The 27,751-nt window shown below is 36.3% G+C and overlaps 1 protein-coding gene and 1 long non-coding RNA gene across 5 annotated transcripts in view; both read left to right on the top strand.

Annotated features, from left to right (window-relative positions):
- The first annotated feature begins 464 nt into the window (after positions 1-464).
- Positions 465-1,204, top strand: LOC122274238. The gene is made up of 2 exons (XR_006228260.1): positions 465-671; positions 875-1,204. It is a non-coding gene; the product is annotated as an uncharacterized LOC122274238 (long non-coding RNA).
- A 23,799-nt stretch (positions 1,205-25,003) lies between these two features.
- Positions 25,004-27,751, top strand: part of LOC122318551 (protein BONZAI 3-like) — a 38,377-nt gene continuing 35,629 nt past the window's right edge. For all 4 annotated transcript variants that reach the window (XM_043136013.1, XM_043136012.1, XM_043136009.1 and 1 more), the window contains exons 1-2: positions 25,004-25,722; positions 27,300-27,347. In XM_043136013.1, the coding sequence (XP_042991947.1) occupies positions 25,564-25,722; positions 27,300-27,347 (207 nt within the window). In that variant the 5' untranslated portion in view covers positions 25,004-25,563. The remainder of the gene's footprint in view (positions 25,723-27,299; positions 27,348-27,751) is intronic.

Consider the following 27,751-nt stretch of genomic DNA (forward strand, 5'->3'; position numbering starts at 1 on the left):
TGTTGTGATTGTCAATGATTTATATAATTATTTTTATATTAAATTAGGTCAAAGTAACATGCAAAGCACGTTTGTCTTAGAACTAATAATATGTTCTTTTATAAAACTTGTAAAAATAGTTGATGGCATATATAGCTTAAAAGACATTGCTTCAACAATTATACAAGTAATATAATGAATAGAATATTATAAAAAAACTTTAACAAATAAATTAACTACTACTATGCTAATTTCAAGCTATGGAATGTGGTTTTTAAAATTTTGAAGCTAATTTCAACAAACCCAACTCTGTGACCTTTTTAAGGAAAATTCAAACTCCAAAAATTTGAAAAACAAAGAAAAAAAAATAGCTTTTTCTCTTAGAACTCAAAATGCTGATCCTAAACTTGGGGGACAGCATGATTTAACAAGCAACGTGTTGCTTAACGAAACTAGCCGGCTTAATTGATTGATTGATCGAGAGAGAGAGAGAGAGAGAGAGATACCAGATGTTGAGCAGAACCAAAATGCAGAAACAGCTAGAAAATAAATGACTTGTAGTTTGGATATCTGACTTCCGTCTTCTTCCTCTTCTTTTTCTACTTCTTTAGCTTAAGCTATTTTAGAAACAGAAAAGCCTACTTCGATGGCACTGATCCGGAATCCGATGCCATCAGGCATAGAAAAGGAAGGTAGATCATTATTATATATCTCTCTCTCTCTCTAAAAACTACATTCCAAAGCTTTCTTCGATTTTTTTCTTGTTTTTTGTACAAATGTTCTCAGTTTTAGCCATCAAGAACACGGCTTTGCCTTTACAAATTTGAAGCTCCATTTTTCAGATCTGAGATTTTTTTTATTATTTTGTTCTCCTTGTTTGGAAATCTCGGTGAAGCACGATTCTTTGATGGAGTCCGAGGAGGCGAAGACGTGGTTGCACAATATTCTCTCACCAGTGAAGAGCATCCTCATGAATATTTTCACTGCGTCCAACCAGTTCTTGATTTTAGCTCATTGTTCGGAAATCTCGGTGAAGCACGATTCTTTGATGGAGTCTGAGGAGGCAAAGACATGGTCGCACAATATTCTCTCACCAGTGATGAACGTCCTCATGATATTCACTGCATCCAACCAGTTCTTGATTTTCAACTCGAGCACTTCTCAGTCCATCTTGTTGATCTGCGTTAACTTTAACGATAAACAACAAAAATCGTTAAAACAACAATTTCCATTTGATAACCATATCATAGCTATTTTATATATATAAAGATATAAAATTATATTAATTAGATTAGAAAATAAATATACGAAGCAGCTCAATCCAATTATAGGAAATGGATTAATCGGATTGAAGTGGAATGAATGGATCGTGTTAAAGATATTCCACTTACATGATGGGGATAGGGTTTGGAAGCTAGCCAAATCTGATTGTATGCAATTTCTCTATTTAATTTGGCGAATTAAGAAAAGGATTCTTTCTTTTCTTTTTTTTTTCTTTTTTTTTTCTTTTGATCTATATCTTTTGGTGGATTTACATTGAAGTACCGGTAAACTTTTAAAACCCTGTATCCCACAGATCGAGTGGGCCGATTCGTTATTACCAAGTTAACTTCTTTATCATTAACATTTACGGCTAGCCTTTCATTGGGATATTCATACTTGGGGTCTAGCTAATTATTGTCCTTGATATAAATATTGGCTCTGCAGATATACTTAATTTGTCACTCTTGTCTTTTAATTATTTAAATCTATATTTTGTTAAGTAATTAAGGAACGCCAGAAATCAGAAATGTTTCAAATGAGAGATGATCAGAACTTATAACTTAAAATACTATTGACTGCAAAAAATATTATTCCATTCACAGATCTTTTTCATTCTCGGAAAATATCTCATGTCCATGCATGATCTGCTCAATTTTATCTCAACATCATATAATAAATGGTTCGTGTCGTCTGGCGTTAGAAACAGCTCTGTCTCCTCATGCAGATAAATCAAACCCTGTAAGTCACAGAAGAAGTTATTGGAACTAATGTTATTCAATAATAAAGAAAAGATAAATATTGGTTGTTATTATCGGTTTTATTACGTCGAATCACACTAGTTAGTTGATGTGTCGCATTTCAAGAGACTATCTATTTAATAATTGTTATATACACCTACTAAAAAATTTGTCATTTGAGTCGTTATAATTAAGGATGAAAAAAGGCACGCTGAAAACTAGTGTGGCTTAAAAAACAAAAGAGAAAAATTAGCTATGCAAGACGAAGCTCACTCATTGTATTCGATTGTAATTTTCCCAGCAGCAGGGTCGGCGATCTGGGAGAAGGCTTCTTGAGCGATGTCGAGAGTTCCTTGGCATCCAGGGGGTGGGCAAAAATCAACAAATCTTCACTGTTACTTGACTACCTGTGCAAGGTTCTGGCACTCCTTGGTTTGTAAGGCCAGTGCAAGTAACGCTATACATTCTACCGCATGCAGCACCATTGTCCCATAGGGCATCGCTAGCTGCTGCAGTCATAACGCCTTGGTCTTCGTAGCCAAAGCATGCAGATGGTATATAACCACCCCCATTTAAACACATTGTTAGTTTGATATCAAAATGAAACTCATCTTACCATTACAAAGGAAAACTCAAAGAGACTCTTGGAAGTATATATACAGGTACAAAGGAAAACTCCCCTTCAATATCTATAAATAACCATTCTAATGTACCAAATTTGCATCCTCGAAGTACAAGTAATGAAGCATAAGATATATGTATGTGTGTGTGTATGTATGTATAGATCGAATAATGTGTACATATGTGTGTGTGTGAAATTGAGATCGATCTATCCCTAGCTAGTAAATCTAGTCAAAACTTCATGCATGACTACTAGTACTACTGCAAGAAAACTAGGAAATAAAGAGGAGAGAGCTAGAGTTTTATGAATATACTCACGGACATAAATTGTATTCACAGTGGCAGTTCCTGCAGTGGCGGAAACCACTGAGATGAAACTTCCGATCGTAAGTCCCAAGACTAACAAAGCAAACTTGAGTTGGATTGCCATGATCTCCTTTTCTCTTTTAGCTTGGAATACTGGGAAAATTAAGGTCGCTAGCTCTCTAAGTTACCAATTGACGCTCTCAAGTATAAGGTGAGGAGAAGCTTGAAAGACGAATGCTTGCAGTAATCCTCATATATAGCTAGGAGAAGCTCAGCAATCAATCCCGCCAAATTTCTCCAGTAGTAACCGGCCCTAATCAGTCTTAATAATAGTTTTTTTATTTCCAGCATGACAATTACGTACGATCGATCATCATCCGAACATGATTAAAAAAAGCGTTCTTTCTAAAACAAAGCACCATAGCGGCAAAAGTTGTGAACAAATTAATTAACGGAATAAATAAAGCAAAACTTAATTGTACGTATATATTAAAAAAAAAAAAAAAACTCAGATGTGGTTACGGCCGGATGGACAAGCCTGCTCATTTGTCTTGTAAGTATGGGCGTTCCAACTTTGTGTTTATGGATGCATGCTAAGATCTGTCTGATTATATATAAATATTCGATGTGGATATAATAAGAGAGTTAGCCGCCTAGCTAAGGGTGTTGTTGTGTACAACATCAACAATGCTTGAGGATAGACTTAAAAGTTTAGAATATTATGAAAGTTAGAGAAGGAAAAAGAGATAAGAAAAAGAAAATATAAAGAACAGTACATAATTGCATAAGCAACATCATTTGGTCCTTGTTTATTTATTTTTTTGGCCATTAAAAGCGCCTACCGCAAAGGGTTCTATGGTTTAACCGACGGAGACTTTGGGAGTCGCTGGGAGTTGGAGTCTATCTCATCATGGGCTTTGTGGTAATTATAGGCTTCCTTGTTCCTAGAGGCTTTCGTACTTCATACGCATTTAAGACTAGTTTAGACACTAGTATTCTCATGCTAAAATAAATTCAACTCATTTCAACTGATTTTAAATCAATTATTGATGAGATCTATTACTTTTTTTTAAATTTTCATAAAAAACTTAAACTCATATTAACTTATTTTATACATTTCAACTTAAAAAGTTAAACACATCTTATCCTAAAAAAATTAAACTCATTTCAATAGAACTCACAAAATATTATTATTCATAATTCACTTTAATTTATATCAACATCCAAACGTAGCATAAAAGGCGCGACACAGGGGCGGTTCGCGTTAGTGCCACCATGGGCGATTGATAGTTTTCGCCAATTGGCTCGCCTATTCTTAACACAGTTCATGGCAAGTAGAAAGATGAAGAGGCTGGCGGCGTACCTCCTAACTGTGAAGCAAAGGGAAGACAAAACTTTGAAGGCATACTTATCTCAGTTCAATAGAGAGTGGATGACGACAGACAATAAAGATGAAAAAATCACCTAGGCCACCCTCCTAGGAATCTGACCCCAAAATCCATTCATGGCAGAACTAGCGAGAAAGAACCCTATGACGTTGCACAAGTTTATGGACTGTGTCAATGGTTTTATTAATGCGGAAGATACCCTACGGGCACTAATGGTGCCCAAAAAGGCCAAGTGGGTCCTCCTACAGGAAAGCTCTTGAGAAACCAAAAAAACCACAGTATGACACGAGACAAGGTGAGAATAGGATGGCCAAACCACTAGGGTCGAGACAGACCCACACCAACCTGACCATACAGGAAGAGAACAAGGCAACCTCACAAGAGGCTGGCCAGCAAGATCGAAGAGATCGCCATTTTTACACATATCACCAATCGGACTAACATTGAACCGAGGATTGTTATACCTTGAAAAAGGAGGATGGAAGAGTTGGAATGACCAACATCCAGTACCGACGAATGGCTGAGCGTGCAAATGGGTGTGCAAGGGCACGTCGGAGTGAAATCCCCAAGAAGAGAAGAGGCAAGGACACAGCTGCACGAAGTCCACGCTGCCATACCCCAGCCAACCACAACGGCCCATTGGGAGAAATGCGAACCATAGCGGAGGGTTACGTTGGGGGTGGCCCCACATTTCTGCGTGGAAGGTCCATGCCTTACAAGTTGATATGAAGAAGTATTTACAACAAAAAAGTCCAGAAACAAGCAACGAAGGTGCTCGGACACAACCACCATCACATTTGGTAAAGCATATAGTGAAGGAGTGCACCACCTACATGACAACTCTCTCGATGTGATCATGCTCATTTTTAACTTCACAACATGATGAATTCTAATAGATAATGGTAGCTCGGCTGACATTCTATTTTGGGATATGTTCTCCAAGATGGGGATTGACCCAAATCTCCTGTGCCCCACCCCCATGCCACTGAAGGGCTCTATAGGGGACCTAATCCTGTCAGTCGGAGCCATCACCTAGCTAGTATTGGCCGGGAAGGACCCCCAGTCTATTGCAGTAATGACCGATTTCTTAGTGGTAAAGTCACTCGTGTCATACAACGCGATCTTAGGGTGGCCATAACATCTACCTACCACCTGAAAATGAAATTCCTCACCGGGGTAGGGGTTAGTGAGATCAAGGGAGAACAGGTGCTAGCACGAGAATCTTACGTATAAGAGCTGAAGGCCAGGGGCAGGGAAGTACAAGCTCTCGGCAAACCAAGCAATGGCGATAGACCACCACCGCCACCCAAGATGAGGAGGTTCGGGACGAGCAAACCCTTAAATAGGTAGAACCAAATGAACATCTTGAACTCATCCCAGTCGAACCCAACAAACTTGAGCGCACCATGCGGATTGGTTCCAAGTATTGATAACATGGTCATCAAACACCGTCTCTACGTGAACCCAGATGCAAAAAATGTCAAGAAGAAGCATAGGAGTTTTAGTGTGAAAAAGGTGGTCGCCATAGCTGAGGAGGTTGATCGCCTCCTAGAGGCTAGGTTCATTCAAGAAACACAGTACTAGAATGGTTGGCGAATGTGGTGTTAGTCAAAAAATCAAATGGCAAATGGAGCATGTGTGTTGTCTTTACCGACTTAAATAAAACATGTCTAAAGGATAGCTTCCCCCTGCCTCGAATTGACCAAATCGTCCATTCGACAGCAGGACACCGCCTGCTAAGCTTTAGGATGCATACTCAAGATACATCCAAATCCAAATGAATCCTGAGGACGAGAGAAGACAGCTTTTATTACAGACCAGAGGCTCTATTACTATCTGGCTATGCCCTTCAGGCTAAAAAAACGTAGGGGTGACATATCAATGCCTGATCAATCAAATGTTTAAGGGATAAATAGGCTGTAAAATGGAAGTCTGCATCGATAACCTAATCGTCAAAAGCAGGGAACCCAAACGCCACTTGGATGAATGGCAAGAAACTTTCACAGTCCTGTGGCGGTATCGAATGAGGGTTAACCTACTGAAGTGTACGTGTCTTCGGAGTAGAAGTAGGCAAGTTCATGGGCTTCATGGTCTCCGAACGAGGGATTGAAGCCAATCCAGAGAAAATCCATGCAATTCTAAACATGCATCCCCTACACAATATCAATGGCATCCAAAAATTGGTAGGATGAATCAACGCACTCAATCGATTCATTGCTCGATCAACCGACAAATGCTTGCCATTCTTTAAAGTCCTACGAAAACCCCATGAGTGGAATCCCTACTGCAACTATGCGTTCAAGCAGCTAAAGGAGTACCTAGCCCATCCCCCACTCCATGGCTAGACAAAGCTAGGAGATGACTTGGAGGTATACTTGTCCATGTCTTCTCATGTCGTGTCGGCAGTCTTGGTTAAGGATGCAAAAGGATGCTAAAAGCCCATCTATTATACTAGCTGGCTGGTTCGAGAGGAGTAGAAGCCAGATATCCACGGATGGACATGATGTCCTTCGCATTGGTAGTCGTGATGCAGAAATTAAGGCCATACTTCCAAGCTCACCCAATAAAAGTACTGACTAACACCCCTCTCAAGAAGGCGTTGCAATGGCCCGATGCCTCCGGGTGTCTAATGAATTGGGACATCGAGCTAAGTGAGTTTGACATAGAATTCCTCCCACATATAGAAATGAAAGAATAGGCATTGACCAACTCGGTGGCAGAATTTGCTAACTTTCCAAAGGATACCCTCGTGGCATTTGAAGGCAAGCCCTAGCAGGTCTTTGTGGATGGCTCCTCCTATCGAGCTGGCTGGAGGGGTAGGAGTATACATCATCATAGAGACAGGGGAGCAGCATGACTACTCATTCAAGCTTGATTTTAAAACTACCAACAAAGAGGCAGAGTATGAAACACTTAGCCGAACTAACCGTAGCCAAGACTTTGGTGGCATCAAAGTTCAAGGTAAAGGTTGACTCGCAGGTAGTTGTCAATCAAGTATGGGTGGACTTGGCATGAAAAAGCTAAAAAAAATATATCTAAAGTTGGTTTGGGAAAGCAAGACTCCTTTGGCTACTTCCACATCCAACAGATATCGAGGGAGGAAAACAAGAAGGCAGTCAGGTTAGCCCAAGCGGCGTCAAGACAAGAGGACTCATCCATGCTGGAGCATGTAGTTGCTCGAATAGTGGACCTTCTTCCCATCGGAGCTATGGTGGCAGCAATACAACCTGGCTACCTAGAGTGGGCAGTAGATGTGATAAGATACCTCAATACTTGAGAGGTACTAGTTGACAAGCAAGAAGATTGAAAGGTCAGGAATAAGGTGGCACGATTCACTTTGGTGGATGAAATCTTATACAAAATGGGCTTCTCGGAACCCCTCCTCCGATACGTCTCATCAGTTGAAGCCTAATACATACTAACCGAGGTCCTGAAGGGATTTATGAGAACCATTCCAGTGGGAGAGCTTTGGCTGGAAAGGTGATGAGAGATGGGTACTATTGGCCCTAAGCTCTTAGAGATGTGAAGGAGTTTCTTCGAAAGTGCTTGATATGGCAAGTGCACGCACCGATACATCAATGTCTGCCAGAAGAGTTGACATCGATTGTGTCTCCGTGGCCCTTTGTGCAGTGGGGAGTGGACTTGGTCGGTCTCCTAACTATGGCTAAGGGAGTGAAATTTGTGGTCGTCGTTGTGGATTACTTCACAAAGTGGGTACAGGGTGAAGCCTTAGCAACTATAACTACGAATGCTATCATGAGATTTTTGTTGAAATCTATGATTTACCAATTCGGCATCTCAGGAAGCCTTATCTCTAACAACGGGTGGCAGTTCGATTCCTGCCACTACTGCGATTAGTGCACCGAGTTGGGAATAAAAGTCATGTACTCATCCCCAAGCCACCTGCAGTCCAATGGGCAAGTCGAGAAAGACTCTACTGGGGATCTTAAAGAAAAACTGATAGATAGAAGAAGGGCTTGGGTAGAAAAGCTACCATGGGTCTTATGGGCATACCAAACCATAGTTAAAACGCCCACTAAAGGGATGCCTTACGCCCATACATATGGAAGCCAGGTAGCGATTTCCACTGAGATTGGGATCCCAACATATAGGATTCAACACTTCGACCTAGGATCCAACGAGGAAAAGTTAAGAGAATAGTTGGACTTGCTGGATGAAAAAAGGTAGGAGGTCGAGATATGGACATCGACGAGCAAGAGGAAGACCAAACAGTACTTTAACAAGCGTGTAAAGCCCAGATCCTTTAAAGTTGATGAATTAGTGCTGAAAGAGACTGGAAGTGACCGCACAAGAAGAGGGGAAGCTAGCAACTTGGTGGGTAGGGTGCCACCAACCAACCGGGGTCATATCACCTGACAGATGGCAAAGGACACAAGTTACCACACCCATGGAGCACAGAGCATCTGAAAAACTATTTTCTGTAGGACTAAGATTGAGAAATGTACAGTAAAAAAAATTCGATATATGAATATGAATGTGTTTCTCCATACTATTTCCTTTGGCAAATCCCATGACTCACTGTGTCACAAAAGTTGGGACCAAGTCCCTCGACTTGGGTTCCCCACCCTTGCGGAAAACCATACTTGTCCTTTGACTCCCTGTGACACAAAAGTCAAGACCAAGTCCTTTGACTCACTCAAAAATGAGTAGCACTAATGCTATCCCAAGTGCAGAAGGATGTCGTGTAATAATTAGGAATAAATTTCTAGATCGTCTCCTCAGGGAAAAGTTGCTTAAAATTAAACTTGTTGAAAAAATGTGAAAAACTTCATAAAGAGAAAATAATATGATGGTATATGCAATGGAGGAAATAGGGTACTAGTCATGGACTAGATTCATGTCTGTTGAATTTTTTTGTTTGTTGGATTGGAATGTAAAGGACTTATAAATTAAACTCAGAAATTAATAAAACTAAATTAAGCATTAAACTAAATTAGAAAGTAATCGACAAAACATGAACGGAAAATTTAAAATGCCCAAAACTAAGATTCTAGAATTCATCTTTGTAATTAAATTACGAATTAAAATAACATATAACAGTTGTAATTACTATTAAATGAAAACTTAAAGAAATAAGAAAAATAAATAACACGAAATAAGTAAACAGAAACTTAAAAGTATTCTATAAACTTTAAACTGAAGTTAAATAAAATAGGGAACGAAAAATCTAACGAAAACGTCCTTTTACGATTCGATTGAAATTCGAAACGAAAAGGAACAATTTCTTACGTATAAAAACTCTAGAACAATTCCACTGCTCTTCACGTATGATATTCAGAAAAATCAAAAACAAAAACAAAAGCTTAAAATCAAATCTTTCTTGCAATAAATTAAGGTAACACAATTAATTTAGAACTTCTAAAACAATTCTTTATGAAACAAAATAGCACACTTGATTAAAAACTTCTAAAACAATTTCTTTTATTGTATGAAACAACCTAGTAATGAAACAAACTAGTAACTTAATGGAAATTAAGGTATTACACTTAATGAAATACAATTCTAGAACAAATATTAATACACTAAAAAAAAAAATACTAAAACAACAAAGCTTTGAAACTAAAAAGGAGAAACAAAATTTTTTAAAACAAAAAGGAGCTAATTCTTTCAAGTAAATAGCAGAAAATTGTGTGTTGACAAGTGTTTTTCTAAGATTGAGTTGTCCTCAATTGTACTCAATTGTACTCTAAAATGTTCTTCTCTTAAGCTTCGGTGTGCACCTCCTTTTATAGCAAAAAATCTTGGCTACTTCATCTCTCATTCAATTGGTTTTGCATTCACACCCAACAACCAAATCTTCAATCTTGCTTTCACACTCATTTTCGGCCTTGCATTCCTCTTTCTTTATTTTGTGTCTTGCATTGCATTCCTCTTTCTTTTGCCATGTCTTCCATTGTTTTCCTCTTCAATTATTTTATTCAATTGGTTTAGTAATTCAAACCAAACAACAAAGTCCAACATGCCTAACTTCTTATTCAACTCTTGCCTAACTCTTGCCTAACTCCTTGTTCGGTTTCTTCATTGCCGACTTCCTCAATTTGTTTCTTCAATTTGTTATTCAATTTCAGCACATGTTCCTTCATTCACCTACTGCTTTGACCGGTCCAAATTCCCTCACAATTCATTCCAGCACATGTTCCTTCACTCACCCACACGGCTCCTTCCTTTGATTGCAAACTCAAGCACGGCTTCTTCCTTTGATTGCAAACTCAAGCAGCCGACTTCTTCCCTTTACAATCAACCAAAACAAATCCTATCCAATTAAATTATTCCAGCTTTCAACCCCAAAAAAATCAGCACATGTTTCTTTATTTTTTTCTTCTCATTTCGGTGAACAAAGCTGAATTTTTCTTCCTTCATTTCGGTTGGTTACAGCAGCTCTTTTTATTGCACCAATTCATCACATGTTCCTCATTTCGGTGGAGACCAATTGGTGGATAGCAGCTGCCTTCTTCTTCATATAGTTTCGATGGACACAAAAACTTCTTGTTGGATTTGATTAAACTTGGTCTCTTGAAGCTCTAAGCCTATATTCATCACCATATATGCTTGGATCCATGATATCTTCATTAAATCACCTTTTTTTGTTGTAGAACAAAGGTCTGGAATAGGCATTGCATGAACAAATGGAAATGAAAAGTAGAGAATTAATAGAAGAGAAAGACATAACCAAACATGCAAGATAAACAAAATAGACATATATTTGAAGTATGTGAACTCATAACTCATGCACAAAGAGCAAAAATATGTGTCCAATGAACTGTGATCACGAAAATGAAGACATGTGAAGCCATTCCAATATTGATCTAGGTCAGTTTATTTTGTTTCTCAATTCTAGAGGAAAAGATCAGAATGCACAGTAATCAATAGTTGGTAGAATTCAAGCATAAATTCATGCTTTTAATCAATTAAAATCACAACTTTGATTTATTCATTTTAACCATTTTTCTATTTAAACCAATAATAATGTCATGATGAATTTAAAATACATTGGTTTTAAATAGCTAAAATGTGCAATATTTCAGCTCAATCATCCTTCGACTTGGATTCCCCGGCACTTGCGAAAAATCATGAGTTCCTTGACTTGCCGTGATGCAAAAGTAGGGACTGAGTCCCTCAACTTGGTTTCCCTAACCCTTGCCAAAACCATATGAGTCCTTTAAGTCACCATGATGTAGAATTTGAGACCAAGTTGCTTGACTTGGGTTCCCCAACCCTCACAGAAAACAATACGAGTCTTTTAACTTGCGGCGACGAAAAAGTCAGGACCAAGTCTCTTGACTTGGGTTCCCTGACCCTTGTGGGAAACCCCTCGAGTCCCTTGACTCATCGTGATACAAAATTCAGGACCAAGTCTCTCGACCCTCACGAAAAACCATACCAATCCCTTGACTCATTGCGATCCCAAAGTTGGGATCAAGTCCCTCGATTCGGGTTTCCCAAACCTCATCAAAAACCCCTCTAGTCCCTTGACTTGCTGTGACACAAAATTCAAGCACAAGTACTTCGATTTGGTTCCTTGACCCTCATGGGAAACCCCTTAAGTCCTTTGACTCACTGCGACACAGAAGTCGGGAAAAAATCCCTTGATTTGGTTCCCTAGCCCTTGCGAGAAGCCAAACAAGTTCCTTGACTCTCTGCAGCATAGAAGTCAGGATCAAGTCCTTCAACTTTGGCTCCTGGGCGAGACTCACCGACTGCTCATGAGGAAGTTGACAAGAAAATGCTAATCCCAGGGCACAGTCACAAAAATGAAGAGCAAGATAAATATGATAGCATTCCATAAAAATTTAAAATACGAGAGGGAGCGAAGAGGAAGCTAAATATGATAGCATTCCATAAAAAGGTCAAATATACAAAAAGAAAACGATGATATAAACATTCAGGAGCATGGGGGAGAGTCCCCAAAAATAGTAGGCATTACATCTTTCCCCAAGGATTTGGAAAAATGGAAGGCTTTCCAGTCAGGTTGGAGGGAAGATAGGTCAAGAGCCCTTAGGTCAACCCTAAGATTCTACAACAAATGGTCCTTCAGTCGCTCAAGCCCCTCTTTGAAGCCATAACCCTCGACCTTGTTGCAAACTACCTAGGCGTGCAACATTTGGGCTTATATATCTTCTGAAGATGCACAGGTAGCCTCCAAGCTAGATTCACGATCTTGGATCTACAAGTCGCAAGAGTGGATTGAGTCATGAGCCAAAGTCAATTCAGACTCATTGTGCGCCACAGACCTAGTTAGCTTGAGATACTTGCTCTATATCCAGTTATATGGCCTCGCGTTCGAGCTATATTCGTTGACTGGGCTCCTATTCTCAACCCTAAGAATGTCGCTAGACGACCCCAATTCTTCTAGCTCGAACTCCCTTTTCTCTAGCAGGTTCGTGAACCAAGTCCGCTTGTCTTTGAGGAGCCTAGCCTCTAAGTTGTTCTGACCAACAGCTTCCCAAGCCTTGAGCAAGTCATCCTTGAGGAAGGTGACGCCTTGAAAAAGCTACTTTAGCTTGTGCCTTTGGCATTGATGAGAGGCTTGTAACTCCATGAAAGTCTCCACCATGGCCTCCCTCTCATGAATCTCCTCCTCGGCTTCTCGATTTGCCTTGTTGACCTCGAGGAAGGTGAGAATTGCAAGGGATCGAGGTGCTCGAGCCTCCTTCTCAAGATCCCACACTCCTCAACAATCATGGAGACGAGTTGGTCGGCCTCCTGAGTCATAAAAACTATATAGGGAATGAAAAGAAACAAGGGAGGCAAAAAAGGAAAGAGTGACTATAGTACCTAAGAGAAGAGCCCCCTTTAACTTGTTGGCTTCCAGTTTTATAGCTTCAGCTCCTGCTAGGGCTGAAAATTGACCATCATGGTTCGGTTTTTTGCCTAACTCGAAACCGACTAGTATTTATGGAATGATGAGTTAAACCGATCAAAACCAACCGTGCATATGGGGGAGAAAACCGGTCGGTTCCTTTACCGGCCAGTCACGGTCGGTTTCGATTTGCTTATTTGGTTTGGGCTGTGGGTTTTGGGCCCTGTTTTGGGCCTTTATCCAATACATGTTTGGGTTTTTTTTTTTCCTGAATTCATCATCCAATATCTTTTTAAGTTTTTGTTCTTAACTAATCATTCAATTCATCATCCAAGATCTTGTAAATTCATCATTCATCATATTAAAAATAATAAATAACTAAAGCATTCATCATATTAACTAACTAATTACTATATTACTTACTACATAATTAAAAATAAATAAAAATAACTTCACTAGATATTTAGTATTACATATTACAAATTTACAAAACAAGCCAAGTTGTCTTAAGCATAGCAAAAATGCAAGTAAAAAATAACATAAATAAATGAAAAAAAATTGTCTTAAAGACTTAAACATAGCAAAAATGCAAAAATTTAAGAATATCGATCTTCATGTTCACTCATTACTACTTCAAGCCCTCAATCTTCAATCGTCAATACTTGTCACGTTCGATTGTGTGGTCAACTCTATAAGAATAAATAAGAATAAAATATCAAATGTTAGTTAATTCATATTATGAAAACTATTCAAAATTAAATTACAAAGAAAACATTACCCGATTCTACTACAAATCTCCCCACATTATCCACAGCCTCTCGGATATCAATGGGTGTTGACGGATGCCTTAACCAATTGTAAGTGCAAATAAGTATCTCAACAGTTCTCGGAGCCAACGAACTTCAAAAAGGATCAAGCACACGACCTCTCGTACTAAATGCTGACTCGGACGCAACCGTGGAAATAAGCATAGCCTATAAGTCTTGTGCAATCCTCGCAAGTATAGAATAGTTAGCCTTATTTATTTTCCATCAAGTCAACAAGTCAAACGATGCGTTGAGTGCCTCACAACCATATGATAAATATCGATCCACCTTAGTTTTGGTAATACTAGATCCCATGGCGGAAGATGCCCATACCACTCCTAGAACCATTTGGTCTCACGTTTGCCATTACCTTCATTCATGGATCTAGATGTTAGAGGGGATTGAAAAACTGGGGTACTCGTGGTGGAACCGAATGTAGCATTATACTCTGCATACAAATCCGCTAATACCTGTCTCACATTCGAAACCAACTCCTCAGCACGAAACTAATCATGAATTTTCTTCAAATAGAAAGTAAGAAGTCCTAACTTGCTTCGTGGATCAAGCACAACAGCAATTAACATGAACAAGTTCATCCTATCTAATGATCTCAATACTTATCATATTTGGTTCTCATGTTTATGGCCATACTCCTTAAACAAGTATTAGTACTCTTGCTCAGCATAATCAATTCAGTTTAGAGATCACAAATCTCTAAAAAATTGGTGTTGGCTGTCACATATAAAGATTCAGAAAATCTAGTAGTGGCTTCATAAAACATCTCCAAAAACTTGACAAACACCCGCACTATCTCCCACTCCATAACTTTAGGAGGTCCCATGTGCCCATCATCAAAGTAAGAGAGGAAATTATAATCCTCACTCTCCATCCGCCTAAAAACCTTCTCAAACTTCTCAGCCGCCTCCAACATCAAATAGGTTGAGTTTTATCGTGTTTGTACATCAAGACACAACATTTTTTTACAATCAATTTTTTCTTTTTCTGCACATCTCTTAAACTTGTCTAATCTTGCGGGGGATGAATGCACATATCTAACTGCATTTCTAATAATTGTAATGGCATCATTGCACTCCTTCAAACCCTCACTCACAATAAGATTCAATATATGAGCACATCTCATGTATATATTCTTACCCCCTACACATTCATTATAAAAAATTATTTCAAATAGGAAATTACAGTATCATTCGAACTTGCATTATCAACAGTTACAGTAAATATTCTATCAATGCCCCAATCAAGCAAGCACGACTTAACATATCTTTCAATGGTATCCCATCGATGATTAGGGATTAAACAAAAATTAATTATTTTTTTCTGCAATTTCCAAGAGACCAAGCAAATTTTCTGAATCCTTGTCCTTCAACAACCCTAAATGGCATCTCATCAATAATTACCATTTCTGCAATGGCCAACCTCGCAATCTCTTCACTAAATTTGTGGGTTACAAGAGTCTTTAATGTACTACCATCACTCTCTCCAAACCCCTTCTTAGGTGATGCCTCACCTGTCAATGTTTTTTAGTACCTATCCAAAAGTCCACGTTTATGAGCATTTTTATAACATAAAGGCAAATGATTTTGCATCGTTGAAGTTCCGTTCCTCTTTGAGTGGCAAGCGTACATCTTGCCACAATAATTACATTTAACTTTCGAATCATCTACAAGACAACCATCCACCTTTGTAAAATGATCTCATACAATCGACTTGTTTGTCCCTTTCCGTTTCTTAGGTAATGGACAAGTACTACTAGTAGGGGCACTAGGGGATTTTGATGTTTGGGTCTCTCTCACTTCTTCTTTCAAATTAATTGTTGGTTGAGGTTCATTTGTATCAACATCAATCGGAGACGAAGAAGAATCCATCTAAATTATAAAACAAAATATAAATGTTATATGTTTATAATTTTTAAGATCCCATACAACATCACAAATTTGAAACATGACAAACATAAAACAAAATATTCCAGCGGCTAGTTTGCAACATGGCAAACATCACAAGTCTACGACTCTAATCTAGGTTGTTCACTCATCTTCTCTCAATTTATATAAATAATTAACAATAACTAAATAACATATTATATATTAATAGATTATATAAGTTATATATATATAACAGATTATATAGACAATCGATATATAAGTTAATATATATATAACAGATTATATATTAACTTATATAATCGATATATATAGTAATAATATACATTAACTTATATATATATAATCGATATATATACGTTATATATAACAGACTATATGGTATATTAAGTATTAACAATAACTAATATAGTATATATATATATACGTTAATATAGTATATATACTATATACTCGATGTCGGCATCTCCATAGACAGCACCCCCGATGACACCCCCAGGGTGACCTCCCACCTCTGGGGTAGATCCCCTGGACCCGACATCCCAAGCCACTGAGTGTAAGCGACATTTTGGTATCCATCAAAATTCTTTGGTGTTCAGAGGGGAAAAAAAATCAGAATTCATTTGTGCTGCCCTATAATTTTAAGAATATGATGGTAATTCTTTTAGTTAATTGAGAATTATTTTTGTTGCTCGATTGTCGGGGTTTGAGAATATGAGATACCTTCAATCTTGTCAAAGACTCAGAAGTGTTCTTTATTGATTTATTGTTATTTTCTTTCTTTCTTTTTCTATTTTAATTTTTTATGATAACATTAACTCTCTTTTTTTCGGTATTGAATTCTCAATTGCGATTACTATCAAACTTGTTCGATTGGTGTTGGAAGTGTTCGACTTACTCCTTAATTGGTCAAGGTTCTAGGGCTACCAAATGCACATTGTATGACATGATCTATTGTTGAATTGCAAGGTAGAAACCTTGAATATTATGTGCAAATTAGTTTGCGAGTGCTCTTAACTTCTTCATATACATTTGCTTGGAAGTAAAGCCCACTTGGGCAACCAAATGGATATTCTATGGAAGGAGGAAAGAAAAAAAGAATTCAGATTCTAGACGAGAAGTTTCAAACCTTCAAGTATCTATTCTATTCATTTGTCACATCGAATTAAAGATGAAAGGATCATTACATTAATGACTTGGAAGGTACATAGAGATTAGAGAGGATGAGTCTTGTTGATTGGTGTTACTTTTTTTTTTTTTTTTTAAAGTATATGTTTGTAGAGGGAAAGAAACACACGCATCCGTTGGTTGATTTTCTTTGACAATAATTATCCATTATTGTCGTCCAAATTTTAGCGATGTTGATTCAAAGCAAGAGTTACACGCAATTGTTCACACTACAAGAGATATGATTTTTTGAGACAAAAAATTTTGTCTCAAAAAATGGAAATTTCGTCCCTAAAAGTTTTGGGAGACGAAAAAATTTTGTCTCTATTTTGTCTCAAAAAGGCTGTCTCAGAAAGTTTTCGGAGACGAAAATTGATTTTCGTCTCCGAAAAGTATTTTTAGGGACGAAATTGGGCGGAACCGGTCGAAACCGTTCGAACGGGAAATTTTTTCTGAGACAAAAAAATGTCGTCTCAGAATCAAGTTCGAACGGGAATATTTTTGTTCGAACAACATGAAATGTTAATTCGAACCAATAACCATATCTGACCAAGTCCGTTCGAACAAAAAAGTTCGTAAGCGACTTTAGTTCGAAGAAAAATATTAACTGTTCGAACAAATAATCTATTTACAGAAATCTTCTGTTCGAACGGACTTTTAGAAATGAATTTATTCGAATGAGTATTTATTTGTTCGAACGAACGCAAGGATTGTATTTCCCGGTAAGTTCGAATGGGTATATTTTTGTTCGAATGGGAATTTATTGGTTCGAATGGATATGTTTTTGTTCGAATGTATGCAGAAATGGTAATTTACCATTCAAACGGCATTGATCAAACAAAATGAAATTGATACTAATACAAATTGTAATCTATATACATCAATTATTCAAATATTTACAAACATCGTAAATATTAAAGGCTATTAAAAAAAAACAAATGAATTATGATTGTGGTGGTGGTGGTGGTATAGGGTTTTGGGACATCATTAATTGAAATTGTTCAAACATTTTTTGGTTATTTAATTGTAGCCTCTCTTCTAATCTTGCTTCTAAATCTGCTGCTTGATCTAATCGGGTCAACAACTCTTTTTCCTTCGATCTCAATCGTTCTATCTCAAGTGCAGCTTCCTCTAATTTTTTAGTGTTGTCGTCATTCGATCTAGCTTTAGAAGATGATGAAGATGTTGAGGATGGCTTCACGCAACATTCTAAACCCCTCAAATATCCAGAACGTGATCCAAGAACTTGAGAAAAGATTTGAGCATCGTTGACAGATGATTCATCAGATGGATCCGCAACAGTGTCTTTAAGAGATATCATCTTGTCCTGGAAAAAGAAAAACATTAAAATTAGTATATGTAACAAAAATATGTTTAGACAATGAAATTAAATAAACTTAAACTTACATAATTTGCCTCTGCCTCAGGATTGCTCCAAACACCATCACGATTTTTATGTGCTTTAGCATACAATTGGGTCAGATCATAATCAGTAGGATTTTCTTCTTGCTGCAAAATGAAAATTAATATCATAATTTATACGAAAAAAGTGTATATATTAAGATTTATTGGAGACAATAAGAACTAACCATTTTTTTTGACAAGCGATGAAAAGATCGAGAACCCGCGTGATGGTGTATCGTTAAATTTGATCTATTTGTTTTGTTCACTGTACTCCGTTTCTAAAAAAAAGAATTATAATTTTTATTTAATACATCTATTATATATTATTAAAAAAAAATAGTAGCGAAATTACCTGATAAGCAGGATCTTCAAACAGATCACAAACTTTCTCCCATTCGTTTGGTGGCATTGCTTGGAATGGATTTTGACGCGCCTCTGTCGTAGTACTGAACTTCTAGTAGTGTGCATGGCATCGACCTTTGTACCTCCGAAATGCATTCGACATGAGTTCTTCAATCGTTAGTCGATCCTCCCGCCGACCAAAATTTAATTCAAACTCATCCTTCAAAGAATTATAAACAATTAGTATAATTTCAAACATTCGCATTTAAATAAAAATGTTATACAAAGTAACTTATTACCAGACAACGATTTTTGATGTGGTCTTTCACATCTTGGGGAACTTTAGCCCAGGATGATGTAGCCATCGGTGCATACGTGCGAGTAAGTGTACCAACATAAGAAGCAAGCCAAGCTGCCGAATCCCCAGAGTCACCGGTGTGATCATCAGATATATCAACTTTAATTTTACCCACTTTCCTTACCTTTTCTATGCAGACACCCCTCGTAATGCCTCTAACTCGGCGCTGGTTTACAACAGCTATATATACAAATGGCTTAGAATATATTTTAATTAAATTAATCGTATTTGAAAGATATACATTGAAAAAATACCTTGTTCTGGTTCTGGTGACGGTGGCCCACCATTGTTGGCAGGTGAAGCACACAGGGATTCACTAAGTGGTGGGGATGGCTCACGTGTTCTTTTGCGTTTAGGAGGCATATCTGTTTGAAATTATAATAAATTATTATTCGAACAAAATACATGAAATATTTTTATAAGAATTTTACCTACACGCATATCTGTTTGAAAATCATTCGGTATCAGTATTGCTGGACCAATCGCTCTCATCCTCAGTAGACACTTCAGTTGATTCATGTTCTTCCGACATGTCACCTTCAATTACTTCGGGTTGAACATCTTCTCTGCGCAATGGGACCATGTCATAATGGCTTAGATCAACAAATAGATTGATGCCTGATTCATTTTCTTGATATGCTTCTTCATCGTCTGGACTATCAACTTCTTCATGTGGTTTGTCTACCTCTGGAATATAATCATACACATTTCTTGGCGCAAATTTCTCGACTATTCTCCATGGATTTCCGAACTCCGGATCATCTAAATAAAAAACTTGATTTGCTTGGCATACGAGAACAAATGGGTCGTCCTCATACCATTTGCGAGATGTATTGACACTTACAAAATATTCATCCTTACGCACTCCCAATCTAGGATTCGAAACATCCCACCAATTACATTTAAATAACCAGACCATATATCCCCCCACATACTTTAATGCTATGATATTCTCCACAATTCCGTAAAAATCAATATTTTCATCCCCATGGCTTCCTTCGACAACAACCCCACAATTTTGAGTTTTCCTATATCGTTCTCTGTCTGCTGTGTGAAATCTATATCCACGCACCAAACATCCTGAATATTGGATAGCCCGCTTAGACGGACCACATGCCAAAGCATATACTTCTGGTGAGATTTCACTTGAATGTTCATTATATTTCGATGCAACCTACATAAATAAATTTTATTCTACTTATATCAATATCATATATAAATATGATGACACCTACAAATTAAATAAAGTTTAAAATACTTTCAAGCATAATTTTTTCCCGAATAATACCGTATGTTCAAACCATGAGGCAAATTCTTCTTCATGCGTCTTTTCTACGTCAGTCACACCATTCGTGCGAAGTAGTTGTATATGTTCGCTGCATATGTTAATGTGAGTTATTAATTTGTATAAATATATACTATATTATTAGAAATGCACTTAATACTACTACCAAATTAGATGATCATCACGAACCTCAAATACTGTTCAATTTCTTCACAATTATTTAAGACATACCATCGAGCTCTTTCAAACTCTCGCCCACATAGGTCATAGCCCCCTTGTGCACCTATAGGTCGTACTTTCTGGGAAAACACGGTAAATGCTAACGAAACTCCCATTTGTCCACCTTCATAATTTCGATCCGGTCTCGTAAATCTAGTATCAACCCCACGAAAATACATTGAACAAAATGTATGCCACTCATTATGAATATATGACTCTGCGATCGATCCTTCCGGACGAGCCTTATTCCCCACAGATCGCTTAAGTTTTCCCAAAAACCGTTCAATAGGATACATCCATCTATACTGAACGGGGCCAGCAACTAAAGCCTCACGAGGGAGATGCACAGCCAAATGAACCATTACATCAAAGAATGAAGGCGGGTACAAACTCTCCAATTTACACAATATCAATGCAATGTCAGCTTCCATTTTTAATAAGGCATCAACTTTCAACGTTCTACTGTAAATATTTCTGAAAAATCGCCCTAATTTTGTGATAGCTGTACGAACATCTGGAATAAGCTTTCCGCGCACACCAACTGGCAACAATCGCTGTAAAAATATATGGCAGTCGTGACTTTTTAGACCAGTTATCTTCCAATCATGAGGTCGGACACATCTTGACATGTTCGAAGCATAACCATCGGGTAATTTGATTGTCATAAACCAATCACAGAATTTCTTTCTCTCATCACTTAAAAGTGTATACCATCCAATGGGCATATAAGCTGATGACCTAGTATCTTGCAAATGCAACTCTGATCTGATTCCCAACTCTTTCAAATCTTTACGAGAGTTGACTGTATCTTTTGTTTTTCCTTGTATTGACATCAGGGTACCCAAAATATTCTCACATATATTTTGGGTACCCTGATGATGGTCTCACAGACGATCAGGTTCGTGACCTAGTGCGAGACCCTGAGGCTCCTCCATATGATGGCAGTAAAGTGATCCGACAGGCCGACTGTATAGCATTTTTCAGAATGCTTAATTTGATTGTTGTGTATAACATTGATCCGAAAAAACACAAGACTGATTTTGGGATCGAGCGGGCCAGATTTTTGTTACGGTTAGCACAGGGAGAGCCGATTGATCTGGCATTATATTTCTTCCTCCGCATTCGCACAGAGTCACGCTATTCGGGTGGAGGTAGTCTACCATTTGCGCTTTTGATATCTAACCTCTTACTCCATTCAGGGGTTACAGTGACTTTGACTGAGCGGAGGTCGCCACAGATGGGGCCCGTTAACAAGATCACATTCAGTAAGAGCAAGGGTCACTTGTCGAAAACTCGTCCAGTCCTACAGGATCAGCCTCTGCCTACTGATCCAGCTTCTACTGCTGCTGCCCCTATTGAGAGACACCCTGCTGGGGCTACTCCAGATGAGGTACGAGCTATATTGGCGGACCACCGCGACATTTTATTGAGGGACTTCATTCAGCCCATGATGGAGAAGCTTAAGGACCTAGAAGGACGCTTGCAAACTTTACAGGAGGATTTTGATTTATATAATAAATAAATATTGTTAGTAATTTTTTTACTTTTTTATGTTGTATAGAACGTCTAACTCATTTTGGAATGTAATTATTAATGCAGTATAGTTTTTATTTTTAGTATTTGCTAGCCTAGTCTTTATTGTTAATAACACATTTCTTCTCATTATACTTAGTGTTCACGATAATTGAAAAAATGACACTATCTTTAAATTAATATTTAGTTAACTAAAATATTTTTAAATTAATTACATAAAATTAATTATTTATGAATTTGTAAATATTTTAATTCATTGTAAATCATAATATATAATATATAGAACTTTTTATTTACTTTGGAAATGATAAAAAAATTAATAGAAAAAATATGTATTCTTACAATTTTAACAATATATCTTTTCAATTAAATAATACCGTTCGAACACGTTAATACTAATTCGAACAAATAATATTGCATTCGAATTAATTAATTTTCTGTTCGAATTAAATTTAATTAGTTCGAACGGTATAGATTTTTGGAGACGACCTAATTCGTCTCAGAATCTCAAGTTCGAACTAATTTGTTTTAGTTCGAACGGATTTATAAGGTTTTCCATGTTCTGAGACGAAATTAAAATTTCGTCTCAGAAAAGTACTTTTAGGGACGAAATTAATTTCGTCCCTAAGAAATTCCGTCCCTAAAAATTAAATTTCTTGTAGTGTCAACACATAATCTGATTCAATTACATCATACACTTTAGTAAAGTGAAAGTGTAAAATGTCAAGATTTCATATAATTTTTTGACACAATTCTTCATTCGATTTTGAGATATAGGAAATTGAAAGCGTACTACAAGTTTTATTTAAAGGGAAAAAAAAAAAAAAAAAAACTCAACAAGCTTCGAATGAAGGTGATTCAGCAATGTAATAAATATTAATTTGATTTTTTTTTTTAATTTTGACTTTTGATTAGGGACATATAAGTTTGGAAATAAAATTTGTTGATTGATGTGATTGTTATTTATGTGAGGGGATAAAATACCCAACCTTTTTACCTGGCTCAAGATCAGCCTAGCCAAAGCCTCCACTTGGAGACAAGAAGAGGAAAAGGAACGCAAGGCAAGGAAAGTTGTCGAAAGGCAAAAGCTAAGAGGATGGGTAAGAGTGAAGAAAGGGCGAGACGATTAGACATGCAAAGTAGTCCTTGCCTTACAAGGGGAGGTCCAGATAACTTCCAGGAAATTTCTTCTTCTTCAATTTCTCCTTCAATCTTTGAAAATAAAGCTCCATTGAAGATGTCTTCTACAGTAAATAAATGCAAAATTACTATTGTACAATAAGAAATGAGAAATTATAAATAAGAATATTATAATGGATTTCTTCTCCTCAAATGCTTATAGAAATAAGCATTATATTGGATCACATAAATCTATGTGTCCATCTCTCTTTAATTTTTCTGTATTTATTTTTCTTTCATTGTCACAGTTTATGTACCGATACTATATAACCATATCAGAATCCTGCCAGGGGCACCAGACCACACTAATCGAGACCCGAATCATTACTGTAGGCCAGAAATGACTTTTTTTCTCCTATCAATTTGTTGTGTGATTTTATGAACATCAACAATTTATAACTAAGAAAGAAAGAGAAATAATACACCTATAACTAGTTTATAATTTTTTTAATAAAATAAAATTTTTAAAATTCAAACACATTAAAATCTAAACAACAATGAATGAATTTTTATATAGTAGTTTGCATAAAAAGGTATAATAGTTGGAACTTCGCTTTTTAAGGAAGAAAACCTATGAATAGGCATTTAATAAGTTAATTTTATTCTTCCCCCAACAAAACGTTAGGTTACATGTATTAAGAGAAGCTACTCTAATTATGCGACGTTGAATTCAACCTGCCATCGTCGGTCAAGCTACTGGCCCTGATTAGAGATTAAAAGTATTTCATTTTATTATTATAATAATTTTTTATAATTTTTATAAAAATTATAATAAATAATTAAATATTTTAAAATTTTAAAATAATAATAATATTTAAAAAATGAGTAGTGCTGCATGGAGCCCGAGAACTCATCGTGAAAGGCAAAAAAAAAATTTATTTATTTTTTATATTCTAAAATATTTTTTAAAAAATAAAAAAATTTACAACATTACTAAAAACTATTTTTCTAATTACTAAATAAAAATAATAAATAAATCAAAAATACTTCGGGACTCAAATTTGGGTCTCGAATATTTTTTTTCTATTAATAATTAAGGAAATATTTTTTAATGATATTATGAATTTTTTTATTTAAAAAAAATTTAATAATATGAAAAAAAAAATTAACTAGTTTGGTGAATTTTTGAACTACATCCTTCAATGGATGTAGCACCGAGAGGCAATCAGGACGCAAATTCGAGACAACATTTTTAAGAGCATTCTTATTAAATTATGTATATGTAAATGATACTTTTGATAAATATAAGATAAATTTAAATTTTAACTATTCCATTTATATTAGTCTTTAAATTGAAAATAATTATTTTTTCATTATATAACAATAAAATAATATAAGATGAATTTGATTTTAACTATTCAAATTATATCTTCACATTGAATTATCTATTTATTTATTATATAGTAATTAAAAATTAATAATTTAAAAATATTTAATTTTTAATTTAATTTATTTTATCATATTTTAATTATTAATTTATTTTATTTTATTATTTAATTTAAAGAAACTATAAAAAATATATAGATGTAAATGAAGAGATGAGAGAGTGGTATAAAAAAATAAATATTTAATTTATATACAGTAATTATTAAATTTGATTTTGATTTTAGAATTACTGTAGGTAAAATTTTCTGTACCTACCTTTTACCTAATCCAGTATTTATCGATTCGAAAAGTCTGGACGTTTTTCGAGTTTTGAACAAAGTCAATCATGAAGATGGATATTGATTTTATGAGTAAACAATTAATTTCGTTGTATAAGAAAATCATCTTCCGGGTTCGTCGATGCCCCCTTCTGCTTTCCTCTGTGTTGGTTTTCACGCGAAATTGCTCAAAGGGAAGAGGAGATCATGCGTTCGTTGATTCCTAAGAACAGAAAACAACTGGTGTGTTCGTGAAGAAAGCACTGCTACATCGTAAAGATGCTACAATTTCGTAGGTTCTTGCACAGAAGGAAGGAAGAAAGGAAACATTTCATCGTCTACGTAGGAAAACAGCTTTTCTCCATTAATATATAGAGCAGAGCTAGACAATCCTCTGCAATCACAATCCTCAACACCCGTTTTCTCCGAAATAGGTTGCGACCAAACACGTAAAAATTCTTCCTTTTTGTATGTTTTGATACAAAGGGACAAGCTGAGTTTGAAGAGCTCTGAAAATTTTTTAGAGGATAAACAAATAATTTATCCAGGGTTTTAATTAGAGAAAAGAAAAGAAAGAAACAAAATTGGGGTTGAGAGAGAGAGAGAGAGAGATGGGGAACTGCTTTTCGGATGTGCAAGGAGGAAAGCAAGCTGTGGGTGGGGTCCAACAGAGTACCACGGCTACCAACAACAACAACGGCGGCCACAACGACGCCGTTGAGTTCTTCTACAGGTCTCGGGGACTCCAGCAACTCTTCACTCAAATCGAGGTAGTTACAGCCATTCTAACGCCTGTATATATAATTTGTACAAAGAAAAATGTTAAATTTTTACTAATATTATTTCAAGTTTTAATATATATTTGGAATTTTTCATTTATATGAGCTGTGCTGCTCTCTGTTATCTACCCCACGGTGGCTCAGAATCTGTTTATCCCCACGTTGGCTGAAATTCGTATCACAATGAGAACAAGAATAATATGAATACGATTTTTTATTTTTTTTTTCAAATTGTGGTTACTTTTTATCCAGAAAGAGTAGATAATAAAATAATAAATATTCTTTATTCGTGTCAGTGTTATTCAGTTATTGTTTTATTTTCAATATATATATGTTTAAAATTATCAAAGAAGTTGTTTTCATTGCATGGTAGAGGATCGGTTTGTGTGTATTTCAAAGGTGCTAAAATGTTACCTCCTTTACGCTCTTCAAGCTATGAGTTTCGCTTGATAAATAAAGCATTCGGGGCATGCAGCGCAATGTTAACTTTGATATTCTGTCATTTAAATGTTTGGCTTATTACTAGTTTCTCAGAATCGAGAATGGATAGCATGGTCGGGGTTCCATGTGTTTTCACACTTAGATAAATGATGATGTTTTGCTTATACTGTGAAAGGATGGATATCTACCCCATACATCGTACTTGATTCAAAACTATGGCCATACCATGGATGCATTAATGAAGTACGATGTATGGGGTAGATATCCATCCTAAGTTGCACTGCAAAATTCTCCTCTTAAGTGTAAACTTTGGTAAGATTTCCATTTTGTGGATGTCAATTCAACTTTGGAGTGTCAGACGATCGAGGCCATTGATTCCAAATTCTGTTTTTCCAATAGTAAATTGTAATTCGTTATGGCTCATATCAGGACCACTAGATGCTTTCGTTTTACTTTTCTTACTGATATAGACCACCTATTGTTCCGTTCCCTGTTTGGCTTCCCTCGTATTTTCAGAAATAACAGTTAAAAGTCATGAAATTTAAGGTTTTGAAACTCATACTCTTCTTAAACACTATAAATCAAGCATCAAACGGGCCAAAAGTTTGAATTGACTAAATTGATACCCCACATAGTAACCAACTTCTTAAATTTAAGAGGGCAGTCAAACATTTTAGTCAAGCTAAATATGTTAACGGAATATTAGTAAATTGGAGACTGATGAGGTTGTATGCAGCAACATGCTGCCTTTTAGTATTGTGCAGGAGTTGAATATTTATCATTTTTAAGTGCCAAAGGTTGAAGTGCCACCTATATTCTTGAAAAGGGTTACCTGCCATTTCTTTCATCTCCAACAGATGGAAATTGTGCATTTCTGTTGCCCCTCACTAGAAAGAAATGGGTGGAATAACGGCAAGCTCCAAAGCAGTATATTGCCTGAAAAAAAACTTTACATGGGATGGGATCAATTAACTGTATTATAGGAGATTTTTTATCTGGAATTGTTATTCTATCTACATGCGTGGCTCTTTTGTTTTTAGTTTGTCTTTTTATTTATTTCTGTACTGTTAACTCATTTGTTTTGCTTTTTCAAAATGTATTCATGTATATTTTAATCTGTGCTGCAGTTATCCCTATCAGCATTTAACTTGCGAGATCGTGACATCATTTCAAAGGTATCCCTCTCTAAAAATAATCATATGTTTGACAGTGATGTTTACTGAGGGTTTATACTAGCATCTTTCCTTTCCCAAATCTTTTGTTTAGGTGCTCTATTGTCCACCTTCATCACCTATATATTTTCTATGCTTAGCACCACCGACTTGAAATTATGATCCAAACCACACTTCGCATTTGTATTAATTCAAGACTGTGGTATAATATTTCTTGAGTTAACATTATTCTATGAATTAATCAGTTCTAAATTTTGAGAAAACTATCACAATTTTGATTCATTATGTTGAAGTACATTTTACTGTGTGAGTTTCACTTCAAGATACAACCAAATCGGAGGGGAGATTGCATGAGAAGGTGGTTTGTCAGGGTTTAAAAGGGCACGTGAGATGATTGTTACTTTATG

The sequence above is a fragment of the Carya illinoinensis genome, chromosome 8, assembly GCF_018687715.1.
Source record: "Carya illinoinensis cultivar Pawnee chromosome 8, C.illinoinensisPawnee_v1, whole genome shotgun sequence".
Lineage (NCBI taxonomy): Eukaryota > Viridiplantae > Streptophyta > Magnoliopsida > Fagales > Juglandaceae > Carya > Carya illinoinensis.